The sequence below is a fragment of the Penicillium pulvis genome, assembly GCF_028828015.1.
Source record: "Penicillium pulvis strain IBT 33274 chromosome Unknown contig_1_segment0_segment0, whole genome shotgun sequence".
In the NCBI taxonomy this organism is placed as follows: domain Eukaryota; kingdom Fungi; phylum Ascomycota; class Eurotiomycetes; order Eurotiales; family Aspergillaceae; genus Penicillium; species Penicillium pulvis.
The window spans coordinates 2,853,738-2,877,175 of record NW_026643074.1 but is presented as its reverse complement, the minus strand read 5'-3'; the positions used below and the strand labels follow the sequence as shown (position 1 = coordinate 2,877,175).

At 49.6% G+C, this 23,438-nt stretch overlaps 9 protein-coding genes across 9 annotated transcripts; 6 read left to right on the top strand and 3 right to left on the bottom strand.

Annotated features, from left to right (window-relative positions):
- Window positions 1-883: 883 nt before the first annotated feature.
- N7503_004029 (uncharacterized protein) lies at window positions 884-2,286 on the bottom strand (the record flags this gene model as incomplete). The annotated part of the gene is made up of 6 exons (XM_057063576.1): window positions 884-924; window positions 986-1,577; window positions 1,632-1,667; window positions 1,715-1,859; window positions 1,914-1,996; window positions 2,050-2,286. The coding sequence occupies 6 exons, from the start codon at window positions 2,284-2,286 to the stop codon at window positions 884-886; spliced, it is 1,134 nt and encodes a 377-aa protein (XP_056924491.1).
- A 965-nt stretch (window positions 2,287-3,251) lies between these two features.
- N7503_004028 (uncharacterized protein) lies at window positions 3,252-5,205 on the bottom strand (the record flags this gene model as incomplete). Its single annotated transcript, XM_057063575.1, has 4 exons — window positions 3,252-4,559; window positions 4,792-5,032; window positions 5,082-5,117; window positions 5,183-5,205. The coding sequence occupies 4 exons, from the start codon at window positions 5,203-5,205 to the stop codon at window positions 3,252-3,254; spliced, it is 1,608 nt and encodes a 535-aa protein (XP_056924490.1).
- A 291-nt stretch (window positions 5,206-5,496) lies between these two features.
- N7503_004027 (WD40 repeat domain-containing protein) lies at window positions 5,497-6,766 on the top strand (the record flags this gene model as incomplete). Its single annotated transcript, XM_057063574.1, has 4 exons — window positions 5,497-5,537; window positions 5,595-5,760; window positions 5,815-6,462; window positions 6,515-6,766. The coding sequence occupies 4 exons, from the start codon at window positions 5,497-5,499 to the stop codon at window positions 6,764-6,766; spliced, it is 1,107 nt and encodes a 368-aa protein (XP_056924489.1).
- A 401-nt stretch (window positions 6,767-7,167) lies between these two features.
- N7503_004026 (thioredoxin domain-containing protein) lies at window positions 7,168-9,674 on the top strand (the record flags this gene model as incomplete). The annotated part of the gene is made up of 4 exons (XM_057063573.1): window positions 7,168-7,257; window positions 7,317-7,434; window positions 7,482-8,987; window positions 9,043-9,674. 4 exons carry the CDS (start codon window positions 7,168-7,170, stop codon window positions 9,672-9,674), a joined length of 2,346 nt encoding a protein of 781 aa, XP_056924488.1.
- A 1,679-nt stretch (window positions 9,675-11,353) lies between these two features.
- Window positions 11,354-12,383, top strand: N7503_004025 (CAP domain-containing protein; the record flags this gene model as incomplete). The annotated part of the gene is made up of 2 exons (XM_057063572.1): window positions 11,354-11,958; window positions 12,026-12,383. The coding sequence occupies 2 exons, from the start codon at window positions 11,354-11,356 to the stop codon at window positions 12,381-12,383; spliced, it is 963 nt and encodes a 320-aa protein (XP_056924487.1).
- A 1,345-nt stretch (window positions 12,384-13,728) lies between these two features.
- Window positions 13,729-16,349, top strand: N7503_004024 (choline/carnitine O-acyltransferase; the record flags this gene model as incomplete). The annotated part of the gene is made up of 4 exons (XM_057063571.1): window positions 13,729-14,125; window positions 14,176-14,205; window positions 14,256-16,169; window positions 16,225-16,349. The coding sequence occupies 4 exons, from the start codon at window positions 13,729-13,731 to the stop codon at window positions 16,347-16,349; spliced, it is 2,466 nt and encodes an 821-aa protein (XP_056924486.1).
- Window positions 16,350-16,845: 496 nt separating this feature from the next.
- On the top strand, window positions 16,846-17,539 carry N7503_004023 (uncharacterized protein; the record flags this gene model as incomplete). The annotated part of the gene is made up of 2 exons (XM_057063570.1): window positions 16,846-16,851; window positions 16,910-17,539. The coding sequence occupies 2 exons, from the start codon at window positions 16,846-16,848 to the stop codon at window positions 17,537-17,539; spliced, it is 636 nt and encodes a 211-aa protein (XP_056924485.1).
- Window positions 17,540-18,595: 1,056 nt separating this feature from the next.
- N7503_004022 (uncharacterized protein) lies at window positions 18,596-20,068 on the top strand (the record flags this gene model as incomplete). The annotated part of the gene is made up of 5 exons (XM_057063569.1): window positions 18,596-18,740; window positions 18,797-18,816; window positions 18,973-19,571; window positions 19,633-19,977; window positions 20,035-20,068. The coding sequence occupies 5 exons, from the start codon at window positions 18,596-18,598 to the stop codon at window positions 20,066-20,068; spliced, it is 1,143 nt and encodes a 380-aa protein (XP_056924484.1).
- Window positions 20,069-20,331: 263 nt separating this feature from the next.
- On the bottom strand, window positions 20,332-22,077 carry N7503_004021 (cytochrome P450; the record flags this gene model as incomplete). Its single annotated transcript, XM_057063568.1, has 5 exons — window positions 20,332-20,448; window positions 20,505-21,375; window positions 21,436-21,560; window positions 21,612-21,799; window positions 21,849-22,077. The coding sequence occupies 5 exons, from the start codon at window positions 22,075-22,077 to the stop codon at window positions 20,332-20,334; spliced, it is 1,530 nt and encodes a 509-aa protein (XP_056924483.1).
- Window positions 22,078-23,438: the final 1,361 nt, after the last annotated feature.

The window sequence follows — 23,438 nt, the reverse complement described above, 5'->3', positions numbered from 1 at the left end:
CACCATATCAATCTCGCTGACTTCATACGCAGACATTTGAGGCACTGGTGGGTCGCATCGTTCCTTGATGTATTGCATTGTTGCGACTTCGATTTCAAGCCTGGCCCTGCTGACAAGGGAGGAGCCTCTCCCAATATCGACCCGGGCTGCCCAGCGAGTATTGTCGGAAAATTCAAGCAGCCGAGAGAAATGTTGCTGAGCCCGTTCGCGACCTGGTTCAAGGCTATATATAATCCAGATAATTTGCGAGCCCCGAAGCAATCTGATACACCTCATCTCATTGAATTTGATCGAAGGAATCGGTGATTTGGCTGTAGGTGTTACTACCTTGTAGGAATCTTCTTTGACAGTATACAAAGGGCCTGAATTGGTAGGTAAGATGACGAATAGTCAAATCTAGGACTTGCAATAGACCGTAGGTAGGTACGAGAATGTGTTGTGCTGAAGCGGAGTAAGAGTGTTTGAAGATGGGGAAGGCCTTTTTAGAGGAATTGATAGATCGACAGAAAAAAACATAAAGGAATGATGATAGCAGTTGGGAAGATAACCAGCGATGCGACTCATTGGGCTGGTACACACTATATGAAACGGAGGGACGTGTGCCAGCGAGAGAGTGCTAGGATGAATTCAAAGGACCAAACAAAGTTTTGGAAGACCAGGTCAAGAACCAGCCCACCAAGCTAGTTTACACAGGACAAAGCGGTCGCTACAATAGGCAATCATCTGGATGAGGCTGATCGTCGAGATTCAATTACTACCCCACTCCGCATTTAGCTATTTCAGGCAAGATAACCATCTTACGGGAAAGCCAGCTTCCTTGTAGCCATTGTCACTTCCAGAACATACCTACCCGCAGTGTTCCAAGCCAGAACATCGTCCCAGCTTACAAGATTGCAGTCGCATTAGCATGCGACCCAACGCCACCTGCAAGCCACATCACATTAGTACAACCTAAACAATCACCCAACACCCAGTGTATACATACCAGGCATATTCGCAGGAGCACTAGTCATAAAGAAAGTCCACTTCCCCATCTCCCGACACCTCACCGCAAGCTTCTCCAAATCCCACATCTCACCAAGAGGACACCCCCAAAGCGCTAACAAACTCTCATGCAAATACTCCTGCTCAGGAACAGGCCATGCCTCAAACGTAGGTGAATCACCCATAACGGCCGCGAAATAGCAATCATGCAACCAAGTCTTCATTGCAGGTTCACGAGATACACCTGCAAAGCTGATATCATCGTGGGACCGTGATGCCGCGGCAAGGCGCACTTCTGGGCTCAGCTCGTGGTAACGCTCTACAAAGCCGGAGCGGATGAGGAGGAGGTCGCCAATGCGGATGTCGCCGCCTTGGGATTCTGGGCGGAGATCTAGGTTTTGAAACTTTGCGCAGGCTGTCAGTTCCGAGAGTGTTATTGCGTGGGTCGTGTAGGGGTCGTAAGGTTTGTTGTGGGTCTGGGCATAGTGGCGGTAGTCGAGGAGAATTCCGCGGCCGGCTATGCCGTGGTTTGCCCAGTGGTCGATGCTGCAATTGTGGTTGGCGTTTGGGCCTACTATGTCTTTGCCGGTTGTCTGTGGAGTTGTTAGATTGGCACGATTTGTTTAAATAAGTCGGGTGGGTAGTACTCTATTGTAGAATGTCTTTGTGGGGATGTGGGCGAACTGGGCAACGTTAGTGAGATTCAATACAAGGTTGCTTGAAGACTAACGTGTCGGAATCCATCCCACTGTGTGCCACTCTGAGTGTTGAGAGTGTATGTGTCGTCATAGACGATATCTTCGACAACAGTCTTGATGTTATGGTTGAACGTCTCACGATCAAATGCAGGTTTCTCTGGGACATTAAGAGGAAGACTATCAACGATTTAGCAAATGCCCTGAAGAATCCCGGGTATATGGAATACTTACTCCAGTCGAATCATCTCCCCGGTTGTAATCTCCTTAGCCGAAGCCATAACCCGTTCCTTTGTCAGGAGATTCAATCTTCCCAACTATTCCAACCTGTCAGTTCAACCCAGGCAATCCTTGAAAATAAAATTCCTACCTGATCATCATCTCCCCAAACCCAAGCCGCTCCTTCCGGTGCATTTGGTAGCTTCGGGAGCTCTTCCAGCAAAGGAAACCGAGTACAATTAGGATCCCAAGGCAACTGATTCGGATCCTGAATCTTCGCAGACATTTTCACACTTTCACGGGCACTGGGAGATTCTTCGCGAGCTCTGTTCTTGTCAAGGTGATTGGAGATAGAGGAGAGTCGAGCAGAGGGATTAGGAGACACCATTTTGCAATCCGGACCGGAGGAGGTACGAACTCAAAATTGGTGCTACCAATTGCACAATTGTGGATGATTATATGGTTCCTTGGAATGAAGTGGAGAGAAGGCGGGGTGCGGGGAGATAATGAGTTTTACTACCGAAGATACCGATGTTATTCGGGTTTTGACCGAGGCTCGAATGTTATGATGTCTGGATCCAATCTACGTACACCGTTTAACCTTTCATAACGACAGATTTCGAGGGACATTGGAGCCCGGAACATGTTCTATATAGCAGCTATACTTCCACAAAGCTCTGAGTATTTCTTTGGGAAATATTAATTCGTTTTCTATTGAAGTGATCTATTCTTTCGCGGAAAACAGTGCCGAGGCGGGGAAAGCTTCTCCGCATGGACCCCGGGTTTCTGTACGACTATAGGGATATTGCGTTGGAGCTTGATAAATTTACTGAGATTGTCATGCAGCTTTAATCCTGTTTAGACCAAATGGCCCTCTTTTTTCCTTTTTTCATTCATCATCGGAGTGGTCTCCGAATTTGTTATTGTACATGCGCTTTAGGTCATAGACCTGGAAACCATGCTTAGCGCCGAGTGGCTGCATGTAGACCTCCGCGCGTCTTCGGTAGCGCAACGGGGTAAGATATCCGCTCAAACAAGGATATCAGAAAAAACGCTGTATAGGGTATGCTTGGAGTGAAGTTGGAAAAAAAATAGAAAAAAAAAAAAAAAAAAAAAAAGCAAAAGTCAAGAGAAATTGCGGCGCAATATTGAACACCATATTCCCTTACAAAAAACACATAACGCATTGCCGTCCCAGGATGCCCTATCCATGATTCATTCCTAGTGCGCCAAAAGAGATAAAAAATTCAAAGCGTAAATATTCGTTTCGTTCATAGGTCTGGCCATGCCAAGACACAAGGGAGAACAGACAAGGCACGGACGGAAAAGTCGAGTGGCATGCAGTGGCTAAATTTAGCCCAAGGAGGGAACACCAGTGGACTGAGACGAGGGGCGACCACCACCACGGCCACGACCACCGTAGCCACGGTTGCCATAGCCACGGCTATAACCGCGACCACGACCGTATCCTCGGCCGCGGCCACGACCACGGTAGCCGTCAACACTGCCTTGGCCAAAGGTCTCGATGTTCCGCTTCTCCTCTTCACCGCGCCATTCGCGGCCACCAGGACGGGTAGAAGAGTTGTCCTCGCGGTCGCGTGCTTCACTAGAAATATTGTCGAAGAAAGACGATGTGCGGTTGTAAAGCGAGGCCGTGGAGCCGGCAGCAGGATCACTCTCACCAACATCTTCAGGTCCAATGCTTGCATGTGCATGAGACTCGGCCTCAGCAGCAGGAGCTCCAGTGGCGATGGCTTCCTTCACCATATCTTGCTTGTTGAACTTGGCATTTGCAGTCTCAAAGTCGTAATCCGACTCGGGGACCTCGATCTTCTTGTGCTGAGCACGAGGAGCTCCTCCACGTCCGCCGCGAGGGTGCTGGTGTCCACCGCGGGGAGCGCGGGTTCCATCATACGGCCGCATGTCATTCATTTTGCGAACAAGTCCGTCAACAGCGCCATCGGATTGTCCAGGCTTCTTCTGTACGCCTGGCTGAGGCAGCTTGGCCATCGCGGCAGCAACGGCGGCAGTAGCAGCGGCAGTAGCATCCGTGATGGAAGTATTTCCCTGAACACCGACGGGGGCGCCGGGGATGGCAGGCTTAGGGACAGCCATGGGAATGGCCGGCACGACCCGACCGTTCTTCTGGGTGCCGACTGGCATAGCAGTAGGGCCGGTCATTCCATGGACAGCTTCGGCTACGGAAGGCTTGGACTCCACTGGAGGAGTCGGGGCCTGCGCAGCAGCAGGAGTGGCAGGTTTGTTGGTGACCTTGTCACCAACAGGGAGTTCGGAGGTAGCCTGAGGAGGGGGCATCCCAGGGGGACCAGGACGCTGCTGGGGTGGCATCTGTTGACCGGGAGGACCCATCGGCATATTGGGAGGGAATTGACCAGGTCCCTGAGGGAAGCCACCGGGAGGAGGGTACCATCCAGGAGGAGCACCGTAAGGTGGGAAACCAGGAGCAGGGATACCATTAGGGCCGGGAGGGAACCTGGGATCAAAGTGTTGTCCATAAGGTCCCGGTGGGTATGGTCCAGACGGATACGAGGGATACTGAGGTGTTGGCCGAGCACCTTGTGGCTGTTGGGGGGTTCCTTGAGGAAGGCCAGGGGCAGGTCCAGACTCAGGACCCGACATAGGACCCGGTCGCGACATGTTCTAATTTGCAATGAGTCAGCATATTGAATCATGACAGAAAGCAATTGAATATAACCAAAATGGGAATATTGATCGATCAGAAGGAAGGCAACGGAAAATAGCAACATGGTTTTGCGCATTCAGAACAAGTATGTGTTTACATCCGAAAATACTTCATCATAAGATCAAGTGGCCGACCGGGAGGTGCAAGGCCAGGGTTGGGACAAGATAAAAGGAATCGCGGGTCACTTACTCCTAGAATTGCGGGGTCATCGGGGACACGAGGAGGATCAGGCTGTGTAGTCTCCTTCTCCTCTTCCGCGATGCTAATGTCTTTCACGTCACTGCCTCGGAAGACGATGTATTCGTAGACGTTGGTGGACGGTGGAAGGTCAGTCCCGTCCCCTCGGCGGCCCTCAGTACCATGGGACATGACATTTTCCAAGGCGATTGTGGATGCCTCTGGGTTAATTTCGTGGAGTGTGCCAACATAGCTTACATTCAATTAGCTAAGAACAGCAATGAGAAGGTGATTGAGCTTACCGAATGTCACTCTTAGAGATCAGGTTGAAACGCTGACTGCCAGGTGTTAACTCCAGCCCAGCCGCACAAACCCTGGTTCCCAGGAGGTGCAGATGACTGACCCTATTAAGTGGTTCATATCCATCTTGTTGGGGAGAGCGCGGACTCGCGCAATCGATGAGCGAGGGAAAACAGGAGAGAAAAAGAAGAAAGAACGTGGAAGGAGAAGAAGGGGGAGTGGGTAGGATGAGAAGAGAAGAGAAAGAGAAAGAAGTCTTGGAGCAGATTCTGTCGGGTTTTGGTGGATTCGATTACGGTGGACTGCAGGAGCTCGGATAGCAGTTCTTGGTTGTGCGCCAGAACTTGTGTGGGTCGCTTTATGTGAGAGATCCAACTTTATCCCCCTTTTTTGTACGGTAAAGGAATTAAGGCAAAGATGACAACCTCATCCCACAGAGATCACTTCTTCCAGACCTCGTGAGTTAATTCCTTGTGGTAAGGAGGTTGGGAATGGCCTGGCTAATTCCCCTATAGGGCTTCCTTGGATGACCAGCAGAGGAAAGACGCCAAGTCTCAGAATTCCAATGGAAACCCTATTCGGCTACAGAGCAAGATTCTTGCCATTCATCCTGATCCGAGCAATTTGAACTCGATTTATGTTGCGCAAAGTAGTGGCGTTGTTAGAAGAGTAGTGCTCGAGGTAAGCTATATACCCCGCTCTTATATGATCAATTAATTCTAAGAACCATTGCAGACAGGTGAAACAGCTGCATTGTACAAAGGTCCCACAGCTCCTTTGACAAGTCTCTGCCTGAGTCCAGATGGAAAGCTGTTGTTTGCTGGATGCTGGGACAAGACCGTTTGGAGTTGGGATGTTGCCTCAGCCCAGCCTCGGCAAAGGTACGAAGGTCACGCGGACTTTGTCCGAGCAGTGATGAGTGCTCGACTACGTGGAGAGGATCTCCTTATTACGGGCGGCGCTGATGCACAGGTGTTGGTCTTCAATATCGCCAGCGGCCAACGCACTGAGACATTCAAGGGCCATGCCCGGGGTATTCAGGATCTGATTCTTGACCCAGAAGTAGAGGAATCGGAGGCTTTGGTCTTTAGTGCTGGAAGTGATCGGGAAATCCGCCAGTTCAAGATCTTTGGCGGAGGCGATTCCGCCGAAGCACTCCTTCCACACGAGACCAGCGTGTACAAGCTTTTCTTCGACCAGGACGGTGATCTTTGGACCGTGTCTGCCGATAAGACCGCCAAATGCTTGGTTCGAGCTGATGGATGGAAGCCCAATCTTACTTTAGAGCACCCCGACTTTGTGCGAGACATTGTTGTCCACGAGGACGGCGGTTGGGTGGTCACGGCCTGTCGCGATGAAGAAGTGCGAGTGTGGAACCGATCGGTATGTTTATTTCCCTATTGATCTGGAAAGACAACAATTCTAATTGTCGCAGACTGGAGAGCTTCATCACGTGTTTTCTGGTCACTTTGAAGAGGTTACTGGGCTAGTCCTAGTGGGATCCACAGCGGTTAGCGCGGGTATTGATGGCACCATTCGACAATGGTCTCTTCGTCCAGATGAACTTCAAAAGGCTGTGGAATTAGCCAAAAAGGGCCCTGTGATAGCAGAGCCTGAGCCCAGCACCGAGTCCATGCTCACAGAAGAGGAGGAGCGAGAGTTGGCTGAGCTGATGGAAGATGATTAGATTTACCCACGATACCCCAGACTCCATAGAAATGGGTCTCCCCAATAAGAGAGTTACAGAAACGAATTGTGTTCCTGCATTAACCTTTTCCTTCTAAAGGATAAGAAAATACATTGAATCAACGAACTGATGCAATCACATTCACCTCGGGCACGTGACATTCCTGATGCATCCATGACGCACAGGGACGATCTCCCGTTTGCCCGCCTTGCCAGTCGTTACCCCCACTTCCACTTGTACGCCCCCTGTTCTGTGACACCCCGGTTCGCTAAGCTGCTCTGGTCACACCCGCGGGGTAGCATTCAACCCTGATCCATTGCCGGATTCCGTTAGTACTCCCGACTCAGCTCCGATACACCTTATCACGGATCCCCGCACCGCAAGTATCAGAACCCATCAAGATGGCAACGTCCGGCATGCAGTCGCTCCACGACATGGCAGAAACAAGTCCTAAGCTGGTCAACAGGCTTCAGAACAGCAGGTCTCCCTATGTAAGTCCCGTCGGCCTCGCTCGGAGCCAAGAGACCCACGTATACTAACCCCGCTGCAGGTGAGGGGGCACATGAATAACCCGGTGGCATGGCAGCTGTGGGATGCGGAAGCGATTAATCTTGCGAAAAAAAACAACCGCTTGATATTCCTGAGCATTGGATACTCGGCTTGTCACTGTACGTTGGAAATAAACCCCACGTGGCCGTCTTCTAATAATCTCTAGGGTGTCATGTCATGGAGAAGGAGTCCTTCATGTCCTCGGAGGTGGCTGCTATATTAAACGAGTCATTCGTTCCCATCAAAGTCGACCGTGAAGAGCGACCGGATATTGACGATATATACATGAACTACGTCCAGGCTACCACAGGCTCCGGTGGTTGGCCTCTAAACGTCTTTCTCACCCCAGACCTGGAGCCTGTCTTTGGAGGCACTTACTGGTCTGGTCCGAACTCAACTACTATGCAAGGCCCAGAAACTATTGGATTTGTCGAAATTTTGGAAAAGCTGCGAGACGTCTGGGCGACACAGCAGCAGCGTTGCCTGGAGAGCGCAAAGGACATTACAGCACAGTTGCGAGAGTTTGCCGAGGAAGGCACTCATTCTACGCATACGGATCGGGAAACAGACGAAGACCTCGACCTGGAGCTTCTGGAAGAGGCTTATCAGCATTTTGCCTCTCGATACGACTCCATCAACGGAGGGTTCGGTCGAGCACCCAAATTCCCCACGCCAGCCAACCTTAGCTTCCTTCTGCGGCTGGGCACATACCCCAGTCAGGTTATAGATATGGTAGGGCAAGATGAGTGTGAGAAGGCGACAGCTATGGCCGTCACGACGCTGGTGAACATGGCTCGCGGTGGTATTCGGGATCACATTGGCCATGGCTTCTCTCGGTATAGTGTCACAACCAATTGGAGCCTCCCTCATTTTGAGAAGATGCTGTATGACCAAGCGCAGCTGCTGGATGTCTATGTGGATGCGTTTCGATTGACCACCGACCCTGAATTGCTTGGTACTGTATATGACCTTGCCACTTACTTGACGACTGCTCCATTGCAATCACCCACCGGCGGCTTCTTTTCTTCTGAGGATGCCGATAGCTTCCCCAATCCGAATGATACCGAGAAGCGAGAAGGTGCCTTTTACGTTTGGTCCTTGAAGGAACTCACTCAGGTGCTTGGTACCCGGGATGCTCCGGTGTGCGCTCGTCACTGGGGTGTGCTTCCAGACGGAAACGTTGCAGCCGAGTACGATCCTCACGATGAGTTCATGAACCAGAATGTGTTGCAAGTCCGAGCCACGCCGAGCAAGCTTGCTAAAGACTTTGGACTGAGTGAGGAAGAAGTGGTGAGAATAATCAAGGGTGGAAAGCAAAAGCTGCGTGACTACCGCGAGAAAACCCGGGGTCGACCTGACCTGGATGATAAGATTATCGTGGGCTGGAATGGACTGGCGATTGGTGCACTGGCAAAGTGCAGTGTCTTGTTCGAGGAGATCGAGAGCTCAAAGGCGATTCAGTGCCATGATGCCGCAGCCCGGGCGATCCACTTCATTAAGGAGAATCTTTTTGACAAGGCAACTGGGAAGTTGTGGCGCATCTACCGCGATGGCAGTCGTGGAGATACTCCAGGTTTTGCTGACGACTATGCATACTTGATCAGTGGCTTACTGGACATGTACGAAGCTACCTTTGATGATAGCTTTCTGCAATTTGCGGAACGACTGCAGAGTAAGCTTTTCCTTCGGACATCTTTCTCCTGACTTATGACTGACATGAATACTAGAGTATCTGAACGATAACTTCCTTGCTTTGAATGGTTCGACGCCGGCTGGTTATTATAATACGCCATCCGCCATGACTCCTGGCATGCCCGGCCCGCTCCTTCGGTTGAAGACAGGTACTGAATCTGCCACACCCTCTGTCAATGCCGTCATTTCGCGGAACCTGTTGCGATTGGCAGCTCTCCTTGACGACCCTGAGTATCGGACTCTGGCACGACAAACATTGAATTCATTTGCAGTCGAGATTATGCAACACCCCTTCCTGTTTGTTGGGATGTTAGACGTTATCGTGGGGTTACAAACTGGTACGCGTGCTATCACTGGAGTCTTTGCTACAGTCGAAATCCCCTCACCGCCGGGTTCGCGTGAAAAAAGCCAAAATGATCCGCCCGGGGCGGCATACGATCTGCTTAAGAAAAAGCTCCGAAAGGAGACTGGTAGCCGCGTATCGTCCACGGTCGCAGTAGCCTCACTGGTAGACATCCGGCCCTCGCACCTTAAGGATTTTGTGGGTAATCAATCCTTCTGGTTGAAATCGCGCAACCCCTTGTACAAAGACTTGAAGGCTGCCGACCCAGCGAAGAACTATCTGCTAGCGTGCGAAGCCGGGTCATGCCGAAAAGTGGATCTTTGATAGGCCCCTTTATTTTGTTTAATCGTTATAAATTCCAAGATTGGGGCGGTATATGATTTTCTATGGCGTTCGTACGGAGTACGGAGTACAAATCTCCCCCTTGGTTCGAGACCTGTTCCGGGTGCCTGCATGGTACGTTGGATCTGAGACTGGCGCCACCGGGGTTCAAAGAGATGATGATGAGATCCACCTATATAGTCTAGATTTTTCCTTTGATGAAATTCAGGGAGTTTAATTTTTTTTTCATCTACCTCAAGTCCTTGTAATTTGACACATCCCATATTGCGGGTGTCCCATTTCCGTCCCAAGGCCGTCAACTCCGAGACTGGCATCAATTGGCACAATTATGATCGGATCTATGCCCGAATTTCTGCAAGCGAAAAGGCTTGACTTTGACGATCGGCAGTGATGTGGACTGAACTAAATGATGGGGCTTCCCTGTTTTGCCACTGTGTTTACCCGAGCTCTATGTTGTACTCTCCAGCCTACGGAGTACACATTTACGAGCCTGAAGTGATGCGGTGACAGTGTTGCACAACTGGGGAGCAAAATCTGACTGATTCGAGATGACGGCAGCATAATTAAAAGGCTGAAACACGGTACATTAATGGCGTCTCCGATTTAATCAATCCCAGATCACAACCGTGCAGAGTGGCGTTCCCGAATGGACCAGACCCGAAGCCAAGTCTCTTAGCGTATGCGTCGTTGAGGTGGATAATCTCCCGGGCGCCACCGTGATTGGTGCTCAGAGATCATCACTTGAAACTCGTGCCTGGATCCTGAAGCCCCTTAAAGTTATGTGGGCGTATACCTGCCGCCATCCCCATCCTTGGATACCACGGGATAAACAATCCGAAACCGAGAATCTTGATCTGCTGTCAATTTCAGTGGTGAAACCGGCACTTCTTTTGGGCATGAGTAAATCGTAAATCATCGATCCCTGTACGCGCGGCAAGTGTTTAGCGTGTCCCCTAAAGAGCGCCATTGTGGGGTGGGATTGAAGATCCGCCCACAGGATCATTTCAGGGCCACTTTGGAGCCAGGGTATTCCTGTTGTTCAGTAATCTAGAGTCGTATCTCTCTACTGTAAATCGGAGAATAATTGCCACGATTTTCGCGTTGTTCCATAGCCCAGCCTCTCAGCACGGGCCAGCCCCGAATCGTTTCGGAGACGCGTTGGAATGTGAGAATGTCCCACGCCTGCGAGTGGCGGGTTCTGGTATGAGCCAGGCAGTTTCTCGTGAGGTTGGAAAGAACAATGAGAAGCAATAAGTACTGATTGACAAGACGTTGGGTGAACTTTCTTTTTTCTCCATAACAAGCTTGATATCAAGACGAAAGTGCAATTTCCCCCAAATCAATTAAACGTAATTTGCCCTGAAATCGCACGGCCCCACTTCGTTCCACCGTTGCCTCCTCCCCTTTCTACATTTACTTCACTTTCCCACCTTCTTCCCCAAAAGCTATCGCTCTTCATTCCAACTCCCCAGCTCGGGTTCACTTATTTCTTCCTCTCACTCCTTTGAAGGAAAATAAGTGTTCGGGCCTGTCATTCCTTTATCAGCGCTCAAACAATTCACTCTTTCTTTCCACGCAGTCGATCTGCGTGTTGACCCTCGATCTACAAAACCCTCGCAAACCTTCCTGGGGAAGTGTTAGAACATTGATTATTGATCACCATGCGTTCTACTTTGTTGCTTGCAGCTTTTGCTGCTAGCTGTGTTAGCGCCCTTGAGAAGCGTGTCTACGTGACTGACTGGACCACCGTTACTGTCACCGAGACTATTACTGCGCCCACCGTTACCGAGACTGTTCCCGCTGTTGAGAGGGTACCGGTTGTGATTACGACCTCGACCTCTGTGGCTGATGTCGAAGCCAACACCGACCTGTTCAAGAAATCCACTGTTCCCCCCGAGTCTGCGACTTCCACGGCGGCTGTGGCTCCTGAATCGACTGAAGTTGCTTCCACCAAGGCCGCTGCCACCGAGGCTGCTGTTGCTGAAGCTGCTCCCACTGAGGCTGCCTCGACTTCTTACTGGTCCACCGCCTGGACCTCGACTATGGAGGCTTCCTCTTCCGCACCTTCTTCGACTCTGGCTACTTCAACCTCTACCTCCAGCGCCTCCAGCGCTACCGCCTCGGCCACCAACGCCTACCAGCAGGCCGTTCTCTACAACCACAACATTCACCGCAGCAACCACTCCGTCTCCTCGCTTGAGTGGTCTGCCGATCTTGAATCTAGCGCCCAGACCCTTGCCGCTCGCTGTACATATGAGCACGATACGTAAGTACCCTGTTTTGCATCAAGCCGATCATCTTGAAACTTTAAACTAACCCCTTCTCCCTTGCAGTTCCATTGATGGCGGCGGTTACGGTCAGAACATCGGTTACGGTGTTGAGGCCAGTGAGGTCGGTATTATGATCACCAACCTGATGTACAACGATGAGATCGAGTTCTTCCCCACCCCTTACGGTGAATCCGACCCTAGCATGTCCGACTTCGACAAGTGGGGTCACTTCAGTCAGATCGTCTGGAAGGCGACCACCCACGTTGGCTGTGCCACTGTGGTCTGCGATCCCTTGGGCAATGTTGACTCCTCCGAAGCCCTGCCATTCACCGTCTGCAACTACTCCCCGGTGGGTAACGTTGGTGGTGAATATGGTGATAACGTGCTGAAGCCTGATGGCGGTGCTACCTACACTGCCTAAGCATGTCTGCGTACCTTCTGCATCGGAGAACCCTACCCTTTACATGAGGTCAGCTTGCATTGATCGCGAGTTCCCTCTCCCTTGAACATTTACCTCTCTCTCTCCGACAACGTTTGTTGCATTCGCTTTTTGCATTTTGAATTATTACTATTTTTCTCTTATCTTCGATTCTTGATATTCTGCATGTCCTACCCGGTGTGATCTCGCCCGGGAACTTCGGGAACTGATCGGCATCGGGTACCTATCTTCAGGGAAACGTCCCTGAGGAGGTTGTATGTACTGTGAAGGTACCTGATGTCATGTCTCTCTCGGCAGAAAGACATGTGGAATCCTTTTACCAATTGTGAATATTCCTTTTATGGACTTGGTGTCTCCTAGCGATTTTGTGTGCCCATTTGTGGATAGAAAAACATGGCCAATGTGAATGTACAATGTGAGATGAACTCGGATCACGTGCCTTTAGTTATACAATACAAACAATACAAACATCCCAAATCCACTAAAGCTTCGAAGCTCCATTCACCCGAGACGTCATCGTAATCAGTCCCTCCACTCTCCACTCATCCCGCACTCGGGATTGGCTTGGAACCCGGAATCACTGATGCTATTTAGTGTGTAATCTATTCTGGAGTTCCTTTAACGCTAATCTAGGGTCTTGCGCCTTGTACTCCGTACAGTAGCTCCCCCGCTAGCTCAACCCCACGTTTCGTTTCGTCAAATTAAACAACCTTGAAGGGATCCTGGTACCTGACTGGCCTGACTGGACTGGTAAGTGTCAGTGTCTCGTTCTCCAGATTTGACTATGAATCATGGGGACCTTGATTTTCCTGTGATACCTTGACGCTCCCTCCCGTGCAGGTGAACCGCCAAGCTAAAATAGCTTACTGAGCTGAAATCATCTGACAGCATCCGTTCCTCCGGCGCTATCACTGCATCTTGGGCGCCCCTGTGTAGCCCCCCAAACTCCACATCCCGCACTTGATCAATAACCTAGTACTGTAAGTCTAGTCCCTTTGTCCGCTCCCTTCAACCCGAACCCGTGTCCACCGAAAAAAGCCGCCCAATTCCTTAGTGGGGTCCGAGGTGTCTTGTATGGTTTACTACTTCGTTGTATATAACATGTGCTTCGGGCCCCCAAGGCCATCATTTGACCTTCTCTGTTATTTTCTCCTTCTCTTTACTTCCTTTCTTCTCCCATTTCTACCCTACAAGTGAGGTAGCCTCAATGCCATCATATTGCCTTCAAGATTGCCACTACTTCTACCGCACCGCTCTACGCCTCCTCTCTCTGCCAACTTACCTTTCCTGCCGCTACGCCTGATCGAATTAATTTCACATCACTAACATGTCTTATTCGAACGTGGCAGTTCGCTTTTTTACTGCGCCAAAACCACTCGGTAGTGCGATGGATCCTGACGCTAAACAGTCAGATCTGTCGGGACATACGGTCATGAGACCGAATGTCTCGGCTGATCAGCCTGAATCCAAGGCTGTGGAGACACATACCCCGAAGCCACAGGGCTTGACGTTTGCTAATCAAGATTCATTGCCGAAACTTCCTATCCCTGACTTGGAGGATACGTGCCGCCGGCATTTGGAGGCTCTTGTTGCTTTGCAAACTCCAAGGGAACATGAGGAAACCAAGGCGGCCGTCAGAGACTTCCTGAAGACTGATGGACCTGTCCTTCAAGAAAAGTTGAAAAACTATGCTTCTTCGAAAACCAGCTTTATTGAGCAGTTCTGTAAGTTTTCATTCGTGGGGTTAGAAAGAAGGAAGACTGAACTCTAAAAGGGTATGACTCGTACTTGAATTTCGATAGCTGTAGGCTGCCCATACCTATATGATATTCGAACATGACTGACCTTGGATAGCTGTCGTCTTGAATCTTAACCCGTTCTTCCTGTTGGAGGATGATCCGACACCTGCTCGCAATAACCAAGTTACTCGCGCTGCGTCCTTGGTTGTTTCATCTCTGGCTTTTGTGCGTGCTGTCCGAAAAGAAGAGCTTCCACCTGACACTGTGCGGGGGACACCCCTGTGTATGTATCAATACTCTCGACTCTTCGGAACAGCCCGCCTTCCCACCGATAATGGCTGCGTCATCAGTCAAGATCCAGCGGCAAAACATGTCGTCGTCCTGTGTCGAGGCCAGTTCTATTGGTTTGATGTCCTGGATGACAACAGCGATCTCATTATGACTGAACGTGACATTGCGCTCAATTTGCATGTCATCGTGGATGACGCAGCCCAGACACCGGTTCAAGAAGCTGCTAAAGGCGCCTTGGGTGTTCTTAGTACAGAGAACCGAAAAGTCTGGTCAGGTCTACGGGACATAATGACCAAGGATCCTTCTTCGAATAATGCCGAGTGCCTCAATATCGTTGACACCGCGTTATTCGTGCTCTGTCTCGATGACACCGAACCTTCAAACACCGGAGAGCTTTGCGCAAACATGCTGTGCGGTACTAGCGAGGTCATCAAGGGCGTACAAGTAGGCACTTGCACAAACCGATGGTATGACAAATTGCAGATCATCGTCTGCAAGAACGGAAGCGCTGGTATCAATTTTGAGCATACAGGCGTCGATGGACACACAGTCTTGCGATTCGCCAGCGATGTCTACACCGACACGATCCTTCGTTTCGCAAAGACAATCAACGGTCAAGCCCCAAGTCTCTGGACAACATCTAGCCCCGACCCAGCCAAGCGTGACCCCCGCAGCTTCGGAAACGTCTCTACAACCCCACGCAAGTTGGAATGGGACATGGCCCCCGAGCTCAGCATCGCCCTCCGTTTCGCCGAATCCCACCTCTCAGACCTCCTCCACCAACATGAGTTCCAAGTCCTCGACTTCGAGGGCTTCGGCAAGAACTTCATCACATCCATGGGCTTCTCCCCAGACGCCTTCGTACAAATGGCTTTCCAGGCAGCCTACTACGGTCTCTACGGCCGCGTCGAGAATACCTACGAACCAGCAATGACGAAAGTCTTCCTCCATGGCCGTACAGAAGCGGTCCGCACCGTAACACCCGAATGTCTAGACTTCGTCCGCACATTCTGGGGTGATAATCCTGCCGAGAAAAAGATCGATGCCCTCCGCACAGCGACTCAGCGCCACACAGCTATCACAAAAGACTGCTCAAAGGGCGAAGGACAAGACCGCCACTTATACGCATTGTACTGTCTCTGGCAACGCTCCTTCGACGACGGCCTCTTCCACGATAACAGTTCCGTCGAATACTCCAGTCCAAGCGAAAGCCTCGATTCACCCAAACTTTCTGCCGTCTCAGACGACGGTTTGCCTTCCCCCGCCAGCGGTAGTAGCCGCGGCTACAGATCCGCTTCCCCACCCACCACACCAGCGATCTTCAGCGATGCAGGCTGGGACAAGATAAACAATACCATTCTTTCAACCTCGAACTGTGGAAACCCTTGTCTGCGCCATTTCGGTTTCGGTCCCACATCCGCCGACGGATTTGGAATTGGCTACATCATCAAAGATGAAACTATTTCCTTCTGTGCGTCTTCGAAACACAGACAAACAGCTCGCCTAATGCAGACGCTCGAGTCATACCTATTTGAGATCCGAAAACTTCTCCGTACTGCGAACCGCAAAACGACCAGCCCTCGGACAAGCCGTGCCCGTGAGACAGAGGCATTAGCCGAGCGGTTCCACGCCGAATCCCAGCGCCGAGGTAGAATAGTCTATGGTGATAACCGTGGTGCTGAGACGCCTGCTACGACCACTGACAGTGCTGAGATAGATGATGATGGAATGGGTGGATGTGAGTATACCACTTTTAATTGATGCTGTTGGATACCAAACTGACTTTATTCTAGATGGGTTCTTCGATGCTGGAATGCTGCTTCATGCGCTTAAAGGTGTGAGTGCTGAGCGGGATCAGAGGTTTGCGCCTGAGAAGAGGAGGTTCGTTGGAAAGAAGTTGCATCTTAACGAGTATTGAGTTTGATTTGGAGTGAGCATTTTTGGCTGACTGGTATATTTGAAATATACTCCGTTTATGAATGATGCTATTTCTAACGATAATTATGCGTATACTTGACTCATAATCTGAGCCTGGTGTAAACTTTTCTCTTGTACATCCTTATCCTTATTTTGGCTGACTGCAAATACTGGACCTACTTAGCGTATCCTTAATCCTGTACCCAGTACTATCTTGTACTGACAGTTCAGGAAATGATGGCAGTGTAAACACCCCAAGCGTAGTCATAGAGATACTATATACACCACTCCCGAGGTGGAAAAAAAGGCTTCTAGGGCAATAAAACTTCTATTATCGCCTCGGACTTGGGTACCCCATATTCAGACCTGCATGGAATATTCCCGTTAGATCACTTGCTTAGACGTCACATATATCAGTCAGCAGTTCTTTTATAAAAGCCTCTTTTCTATTACCTGCTCTTATCTCTTTCTTGTTTATCCACAAGGTTACAGACATAATGACGGTATGGGGCTCAAGCGTACTGAGCTTTCAACTATTACTGGCTTATTTGATGGAAATAGCCCTCGACAGTCACGAATATTATGAGCCTGCCAGTGGAAATTTTGCTTATCATTGCGTCATTTATTCCTTTGCAGGAATACCTGATGCTCCTAAAAACGAGCAGACGCATGCACGAAGTCCTTGCCGGCGGTTTATTCCCTCACGCCTTTAAGAGAAAGCTGTGGGCAAAAGTAGGAAGAGCAATCGTCATTCCTGTGAGGCTCGGTGATTCAACGGCACTTCGACCAATCCTTCATTACGTTTCACGAGAAGATTCCGAGTGGCTGTCTTGTGAAATACCACACGAATTGAATAACGCCGTCTGGCTCGGTCGCTTCTCCACCGTCTCTCTTATGGTGGAATATGGTGCATCTTTGAGCCCAGATTCACCAATGTATCACAAGAACCTTTGGACAGGCATGATGTGTTCCTCAAATCTCTTCAAGATGCTGAAACTACTCATTCCGCTTGGCCTTGGTGTTAACTACCTTCCCGCGAAGGACGATAATTACCAGATTCATTTGGCCACTGTGTATGGGGACCGGCAGTTTTTGAAGGCACTTCTTTTCGTAGGCGCGGACTTCTCGCTGCCAGGACCATATGAGCAAACTGCCCATGAGATAGCTAGAGAATACGCCCGAGTCTACTAAGGAGAGTACGTTGGTATGCTTAGATTCCTCCAAGGGTTTCTTGGGCGAATGCCGCAGATCGGTTTGTCTGATATGACTTTACTTGGTGGCAGTTGTGGACTTGAAAAGCGATGGAGGGCACAGAATATAAGACGCGCCCCATCAATGGTACCTTGGCTTGACTATCGCTCCTAGTCGATGTGTCTGCCAACCATAAATCCGTGTTTTGTTTCGGGTGTTCTCTCAAACTAAGTCTGCTGACAAGGAGTGGTCTATTTTGTGTTTCAAGACTTATTATTTGTTGATTTCTTGTGTCTTATTGCTTTCCTTTGTTTCAGTGTGCCTAAATTCTTGTGTCCTTTGGCTTTTAGCTCCTCATTGCTCATTCATTTCTGTTTTCACCAAGGGTACCATTTCCATCAGCTTTGTAAAGTCTTCCATCAGAGTAATCCTCCGGGCTAATTCCTTTATCTCTGCAATTCCAGACCAAGTTCAAATGCGGGTATTGAGGTGTAGCAACAGTTTATGGTGTCGCTGTAACAACCTCCTTAGAGTAGTAAGACATCGCGACCCACAAACTACATGTTCACCTTCATAATACCTACTAATGACAAAGATTGATTTCTTTTAGACCCCGTAATCGCATAGCTCATCCGTTATGTACCCTTTGAGATTAGTCAATGCAATAACTCCGCAGGCTTGATCAAATAAAAGGTACAGTGCTTGACCAGATCGAGATACTATTAGACTTGGCTCCTGCTATAAGATCGGCTTGGCGCTTTTCATTGGTGGATCGGGATCCACTTTACAGATCTGGGGTAACTAGTGCATGCAGTTTTGGAAAATGCATAGATTGTAAGATTAATGCAAGATTGATTCTGTATATATGTAGATTTAGAACAAATATCGACGCAGGAAGAAAGGCTCCACCTCGTTAAATGAATCCCGTGCCGTGCAGACGTCATTAGTGGCGATCAGATCTCGCTGACTAACCTGCACAAGCGATGTCGGAAACTGGGGTGAAGCCGGGGAAAGAATTTCTAACCCCTGCGACGCGCCACACCTTATATCCATGTCATGTCAAATACAGCCCACGATAGGAATTCCCTGTTCCTGGTCAACTATGCGACACAAATCCTGTGCTTTGTGCTTGTTACACCCTTCGTCTTTCTTCGAATTTTCGTGAGATGGAAGCTCATGAATGGGCTGGGCGTTGATGATGGTAAGTATGCGACCGACACGTCACATCTCCAGGCCCTTGCTAATTTATTCATGCAGCATCGTGTTTCATTGGATGGGTACGTTCGATCGCCAAGACAATTGCTTTTTTAACTGACATGTTAGGTGATTAGCTCATTTTTATGGGGTATTGCACGAATGGCTTAATTTGTACGGCCGATCGTCTGATTCGCAGATCAACCCAAAATTTGGACTTTTGCTCACATATTTCTTAGACGGGCTTTCTGGCTGCGCCGTTGAAGCCAGTGAATTGGGTCAGGATCAATTCGAACAATGCATTAAGGTGGGATATCTCAATCTTCTTTATTAAACTCTGTTCTGATTTTTTCCGCCAGATCTCCTATGTTGCTACTGCTATCTATGCCCCGACAGCATTGTTCGTGAAGATCAGCCTAGTCACAATTCTGATCAGGGTCTTTCAGCCTTACTACCGAGCTATGATATCTCTATACGTCCTTCTTGGCACCGTCATCGGCTATTACACGATCATCACATTCGTTAAGATCTTCATCTGCAATCCACCTGCCGCTTATTGGTCACAAACCGAAATCCCGGACGCAACATGCTTCAGCCAGCCGGGTGTGATTATTGCCGATTCGGTCATCGGGACCGTAACAGATGCTGCAATTTTTGCCTTTCCAGTTGGGTTTACCTGTACGTTGCAGATGCCATTTTGGAAGAAGGTCAAGGTGATTGTTCTGCTGGGGCTTGCTGGTGTGGCTGTGGCCTTTAGTCTTTACAGACTGGTGATTGGCGTCCATGAGAGGAAGCATCTTCATTCAACTACGTTGTATATGAAGTCGATCTTGACAGCGTGAGTCCTGTCATACATCCTAGAACCTGCCTTGTCTTGACAGTGGACTAATCTGATACAGAAATGCCGAGTTGGGACTTGGTTTAATTTGCGCCTGCCTCCCGGCTATCAATGTTTTGACGAGCTGGACTCGTCGAAATTCACCCTCAGTCAAAGGCTATTTCAGCCGAAACCGCAAACACGACCAGCCCTCGGGCCACATCTACGATGGACCTACAACAAGCGATGGTCGAAGTCGAAACCAATTCGTTCACAGCCATTTAAGCAGCTGTGCACGTCGGAGCTCAACAGATTCCACTCAGCTTATTGCGAACCATGAAGAATTGGGAATGCCAGCTGGGGACAATAATGACGGGATTATAAAAATGGTCTCTTTGAATCAGCATTGGGAGAATGCTTCACACAGGTCTGTTCTACAAGGATCTTGCGTATCTGAGTTGGATTCTTGCTAACATGTTTATAGCAATGAGGGAGCCGAACGTTCCGAAATAATATAGATTCTTTATCACTCCTACTTGAAAATATACTTGTAATAAACATGCATAAAGGCCAAATTTGGGTTTGTATAATATTTAGAGAATCTCGATTTTGGCCTTGTTAATGATCACAGAAGCTCATCATCGACACGTGATAGACCAACGACGCTTAGTGAGCACTCAAGATATCTGGACTGTTTTAGGGGGGTTCTACAGGTTTGAGTGATCGAGCCAGATAGACCAATCTATCTATATATTTAAACAAGGCTCGCATGAAGTCTCACTCACTCGCGCTTCGAGATAGTCAACCACACATCTTTCCAATACCCAACACCACCCTTAACCACAAACTGGGCCTTGGGTTTCCCCTCAACAGGCTCCGGCTTATAAGAACGGAAGAACTATCAAGATTAGCCAATAATACTCAATTTCCCAATCTCATTAGTCTCTCACTCACCTGCAAGGGACCCTTCATCAACTCCATCATCGCAATGTCCTTCCCTAAACAACCCCGCGATCCGTACCCAAAGGCCATATTATACTTATTATACAGTTTTGCCCGCTCAGCATCCAGCCAGCGCTCAGGCCGGAACTCCTCCGCATCATCGCCATACAGCGCCGGGTCCCGATGCACAAGGTACGGGTTACACGAAATTTCCGTACCAGCCGGTGCAAATTTACCGAAAAGCTCCAGCCCAGGCTCGGGGACATACCGCGGGAAGATATTCGGAGCAGAGGGACACAATCGCATCGTCTCCTTAACACAGCTCACATAAAATGGGAGATGCGTAAGGACCTCATCATACTGCGGCATCTCAGAAAGGACACCCGCTTTTGACGCAGCATCAATCTCCTCCATCATCCGGGTATAAGCAGCGGGACTCTCAAGCAAAAAATGTATCATAGCCTGGAATGCGGTGCCGGTTGTATCCGCACCTGCGAGGAGTACGAGAAGGACTTCCGCGCGAATATATTCTAGATCAAGGGGCTTATCTTCGTCTGTCCGAGCATCGAGGAGCATTTGGAGCAGGTCGACGCGCTTTGCTTCCTTCTCGGAGTTGTTGTCTTTGATGCGTTGGCTGATCAGCTTGTCGCGGAAGCGCATAAGGACTCCGATTCCTGAGTCGTCGGCGGGTGTGGCGACGAGGTATTTTTTGAGGAAGGTTGTCTTGAGCCAGGATGTAAAGGGGTGGAGGCGGGCGAGGAGACCGAATGCTGGGAGGCCGTCGTGGAAGCCTTGAATTAGGCCACCGATGTCTTCGCCTTTTTCTATGAAGCCAAAGGGGGCGCCGAAGCCGATTTCGCTGATGATGTCGTAGGCCATATAGCTATTCCAAAGGTTGGTTAGTACCGGATCTGGGTGTTTTATGCGGGGTGGGTGAACTTACACTGCCCACCAGGCAAAGTCAAAGGACTCGCCGGTTTTGGCGAATGTGTCGTCGAGCTTAGTACTCCATTCTTTGATCCGGGCGTCGATCAATGGTTCCATGCGCTTGATGCTGGTGAAGCTGTACTGTATGTTGTTAGTATAACCCTATAATTAAACCTGCGTTATGTAGCTTACAGGTCCAGCAATGTGCTTCCTGAACACGGAGTGCGTCTTGTGTGATCTCATGTTAAACAGACTTTCAGTCTCTCCGAAACTGCCAGTGATGTAGTGACCGGTCTTGTCGGCATTGCGGTGGTAGACGTCCGGAAGCTTAGAGTGATCGCTGACCAGCAGCAACGTGGGGGTAATTCGAACCACCGGTCCTATTTCAATTAGAATCTGTCAATGCAAAGCGGGATTGAATTGCATTACCATATTTCTTCGAAAGCTCATGGCAGGTCAAGTACTCTGTCTCCTGCAAGTTCTGCTTCGCGATCCAAAGTCGGGTCACAGACGCCCAGAAGGGACCAGGGAAGGCCGAAAGAGGGTGGAAGAAGCGATAGTAGACAATCTGGTACACAAACTTAAGCAGGATGTATGCAACAAAAGCTGTAAGGAGATTGGTCACTGTCAACAGTGACAAAACGTTTGCGAGACCCATGGTTAGAGAACAAATGCCATCGAGAGAAAGAAAGTCTAGTGGGATCGTGGTGTCCAAAATACCCCGAACAAGACTACTTGTGTAGTAAGAAGTTAGAAGTCATTGGCCCGTAGACTATGCGTGTCCACCTGCTTGACTTGCTAGCAGATTAGATGGACTTGATTTATTGGGTCTAATCTAACGGTTATCAGGATCGACTGTTCGTCTACTGCGCCTTTCTTTTCTAGTCCATGCGCTATGGCACTTGAACCTGTGGGGACGTCATTTCGGAGCCTCTGAAAAACAATAAAACCTGGTCATAATAGCTTGTGGGATTAAGACACGCCGTCTAGAACTCCCCATACGCCGGGATCAGCCAGGCTTTGTATGGAAGGGGCAATGCGGAGCAAAATCTCGCCAACTTGGCTCAAGATCGGCGGTGTTGTGGGTCCTTAGTAAAGTTCCTGTCATCGGGGAGAAGAGGGGTTCCACTCCAGGTGAATTCGCGACTTGGTCCTTGGTCCAGACATTGCAAATTATTGCAGACTCCCATAGATCTCCGGAGTTCTGTGGGTTTCCTTCGCCACGAGTTCGGACGAATTAATATGCTGAATCTGGGGTATATATAACTGCCCAACAGGAGGATCAAAAGCACGCAGTGTATTACGTATTCAGGAGACACTAATGCCCATCACTTGACTTAGCTCGAAACAGTGTTCTCCACTGTGTGCTACATCAAGGCTATGCTCATGTCTTGACTTTGTACGGAGTACAAAGTACGGACGGTGCCTAGTCTCCTGGGCCAGGTCTCCACCTTTCACGAGTCAGGCTTGTTTAGAAAAACGTGATTCGTGGGTTCGAGTTAACGAGCGCAGATCTCAACGGGGATCGATTTACAATCCACATGCTGGGCCAAAAGGGGGCAATGATGTAGCGGGAGACCGGCACCGTTATGCGATCCGTCCTCAAGCTGGTCCACTGGAGAGAACGAATGGTCCAAGCCTGTACAGGCACAAAGCATGAACATGTGCGAAGAGCCTGGTCAGGTATTCTCTGCAGAATAAATAATGGACCTGGAATCCCGAGCTGTCATATTGAACCCAAAACCCAAAACCCCTTTGTCTTTGCCGGTGGCGTGGACTCGAGGACTTTGCGCAGCTAATCTCGCTTAACAGTAGCTTGCCTGTCCACAATTGGATAATGCAATGGTCCAGAATTTTTCCCTCGCCCCACTGTGGACGGGTCGGAAGTGGGAAGATGGGTCGATGGGTCAACCTGCAGATCAAGGCACCTTAGCTTCTCGAATGGGTTTGTTGACGTGGGGCTTCGGGCGGACGGCACAGGAAGAGTGTCTGAAACGACGGTGGAAGGTAATTCACTTT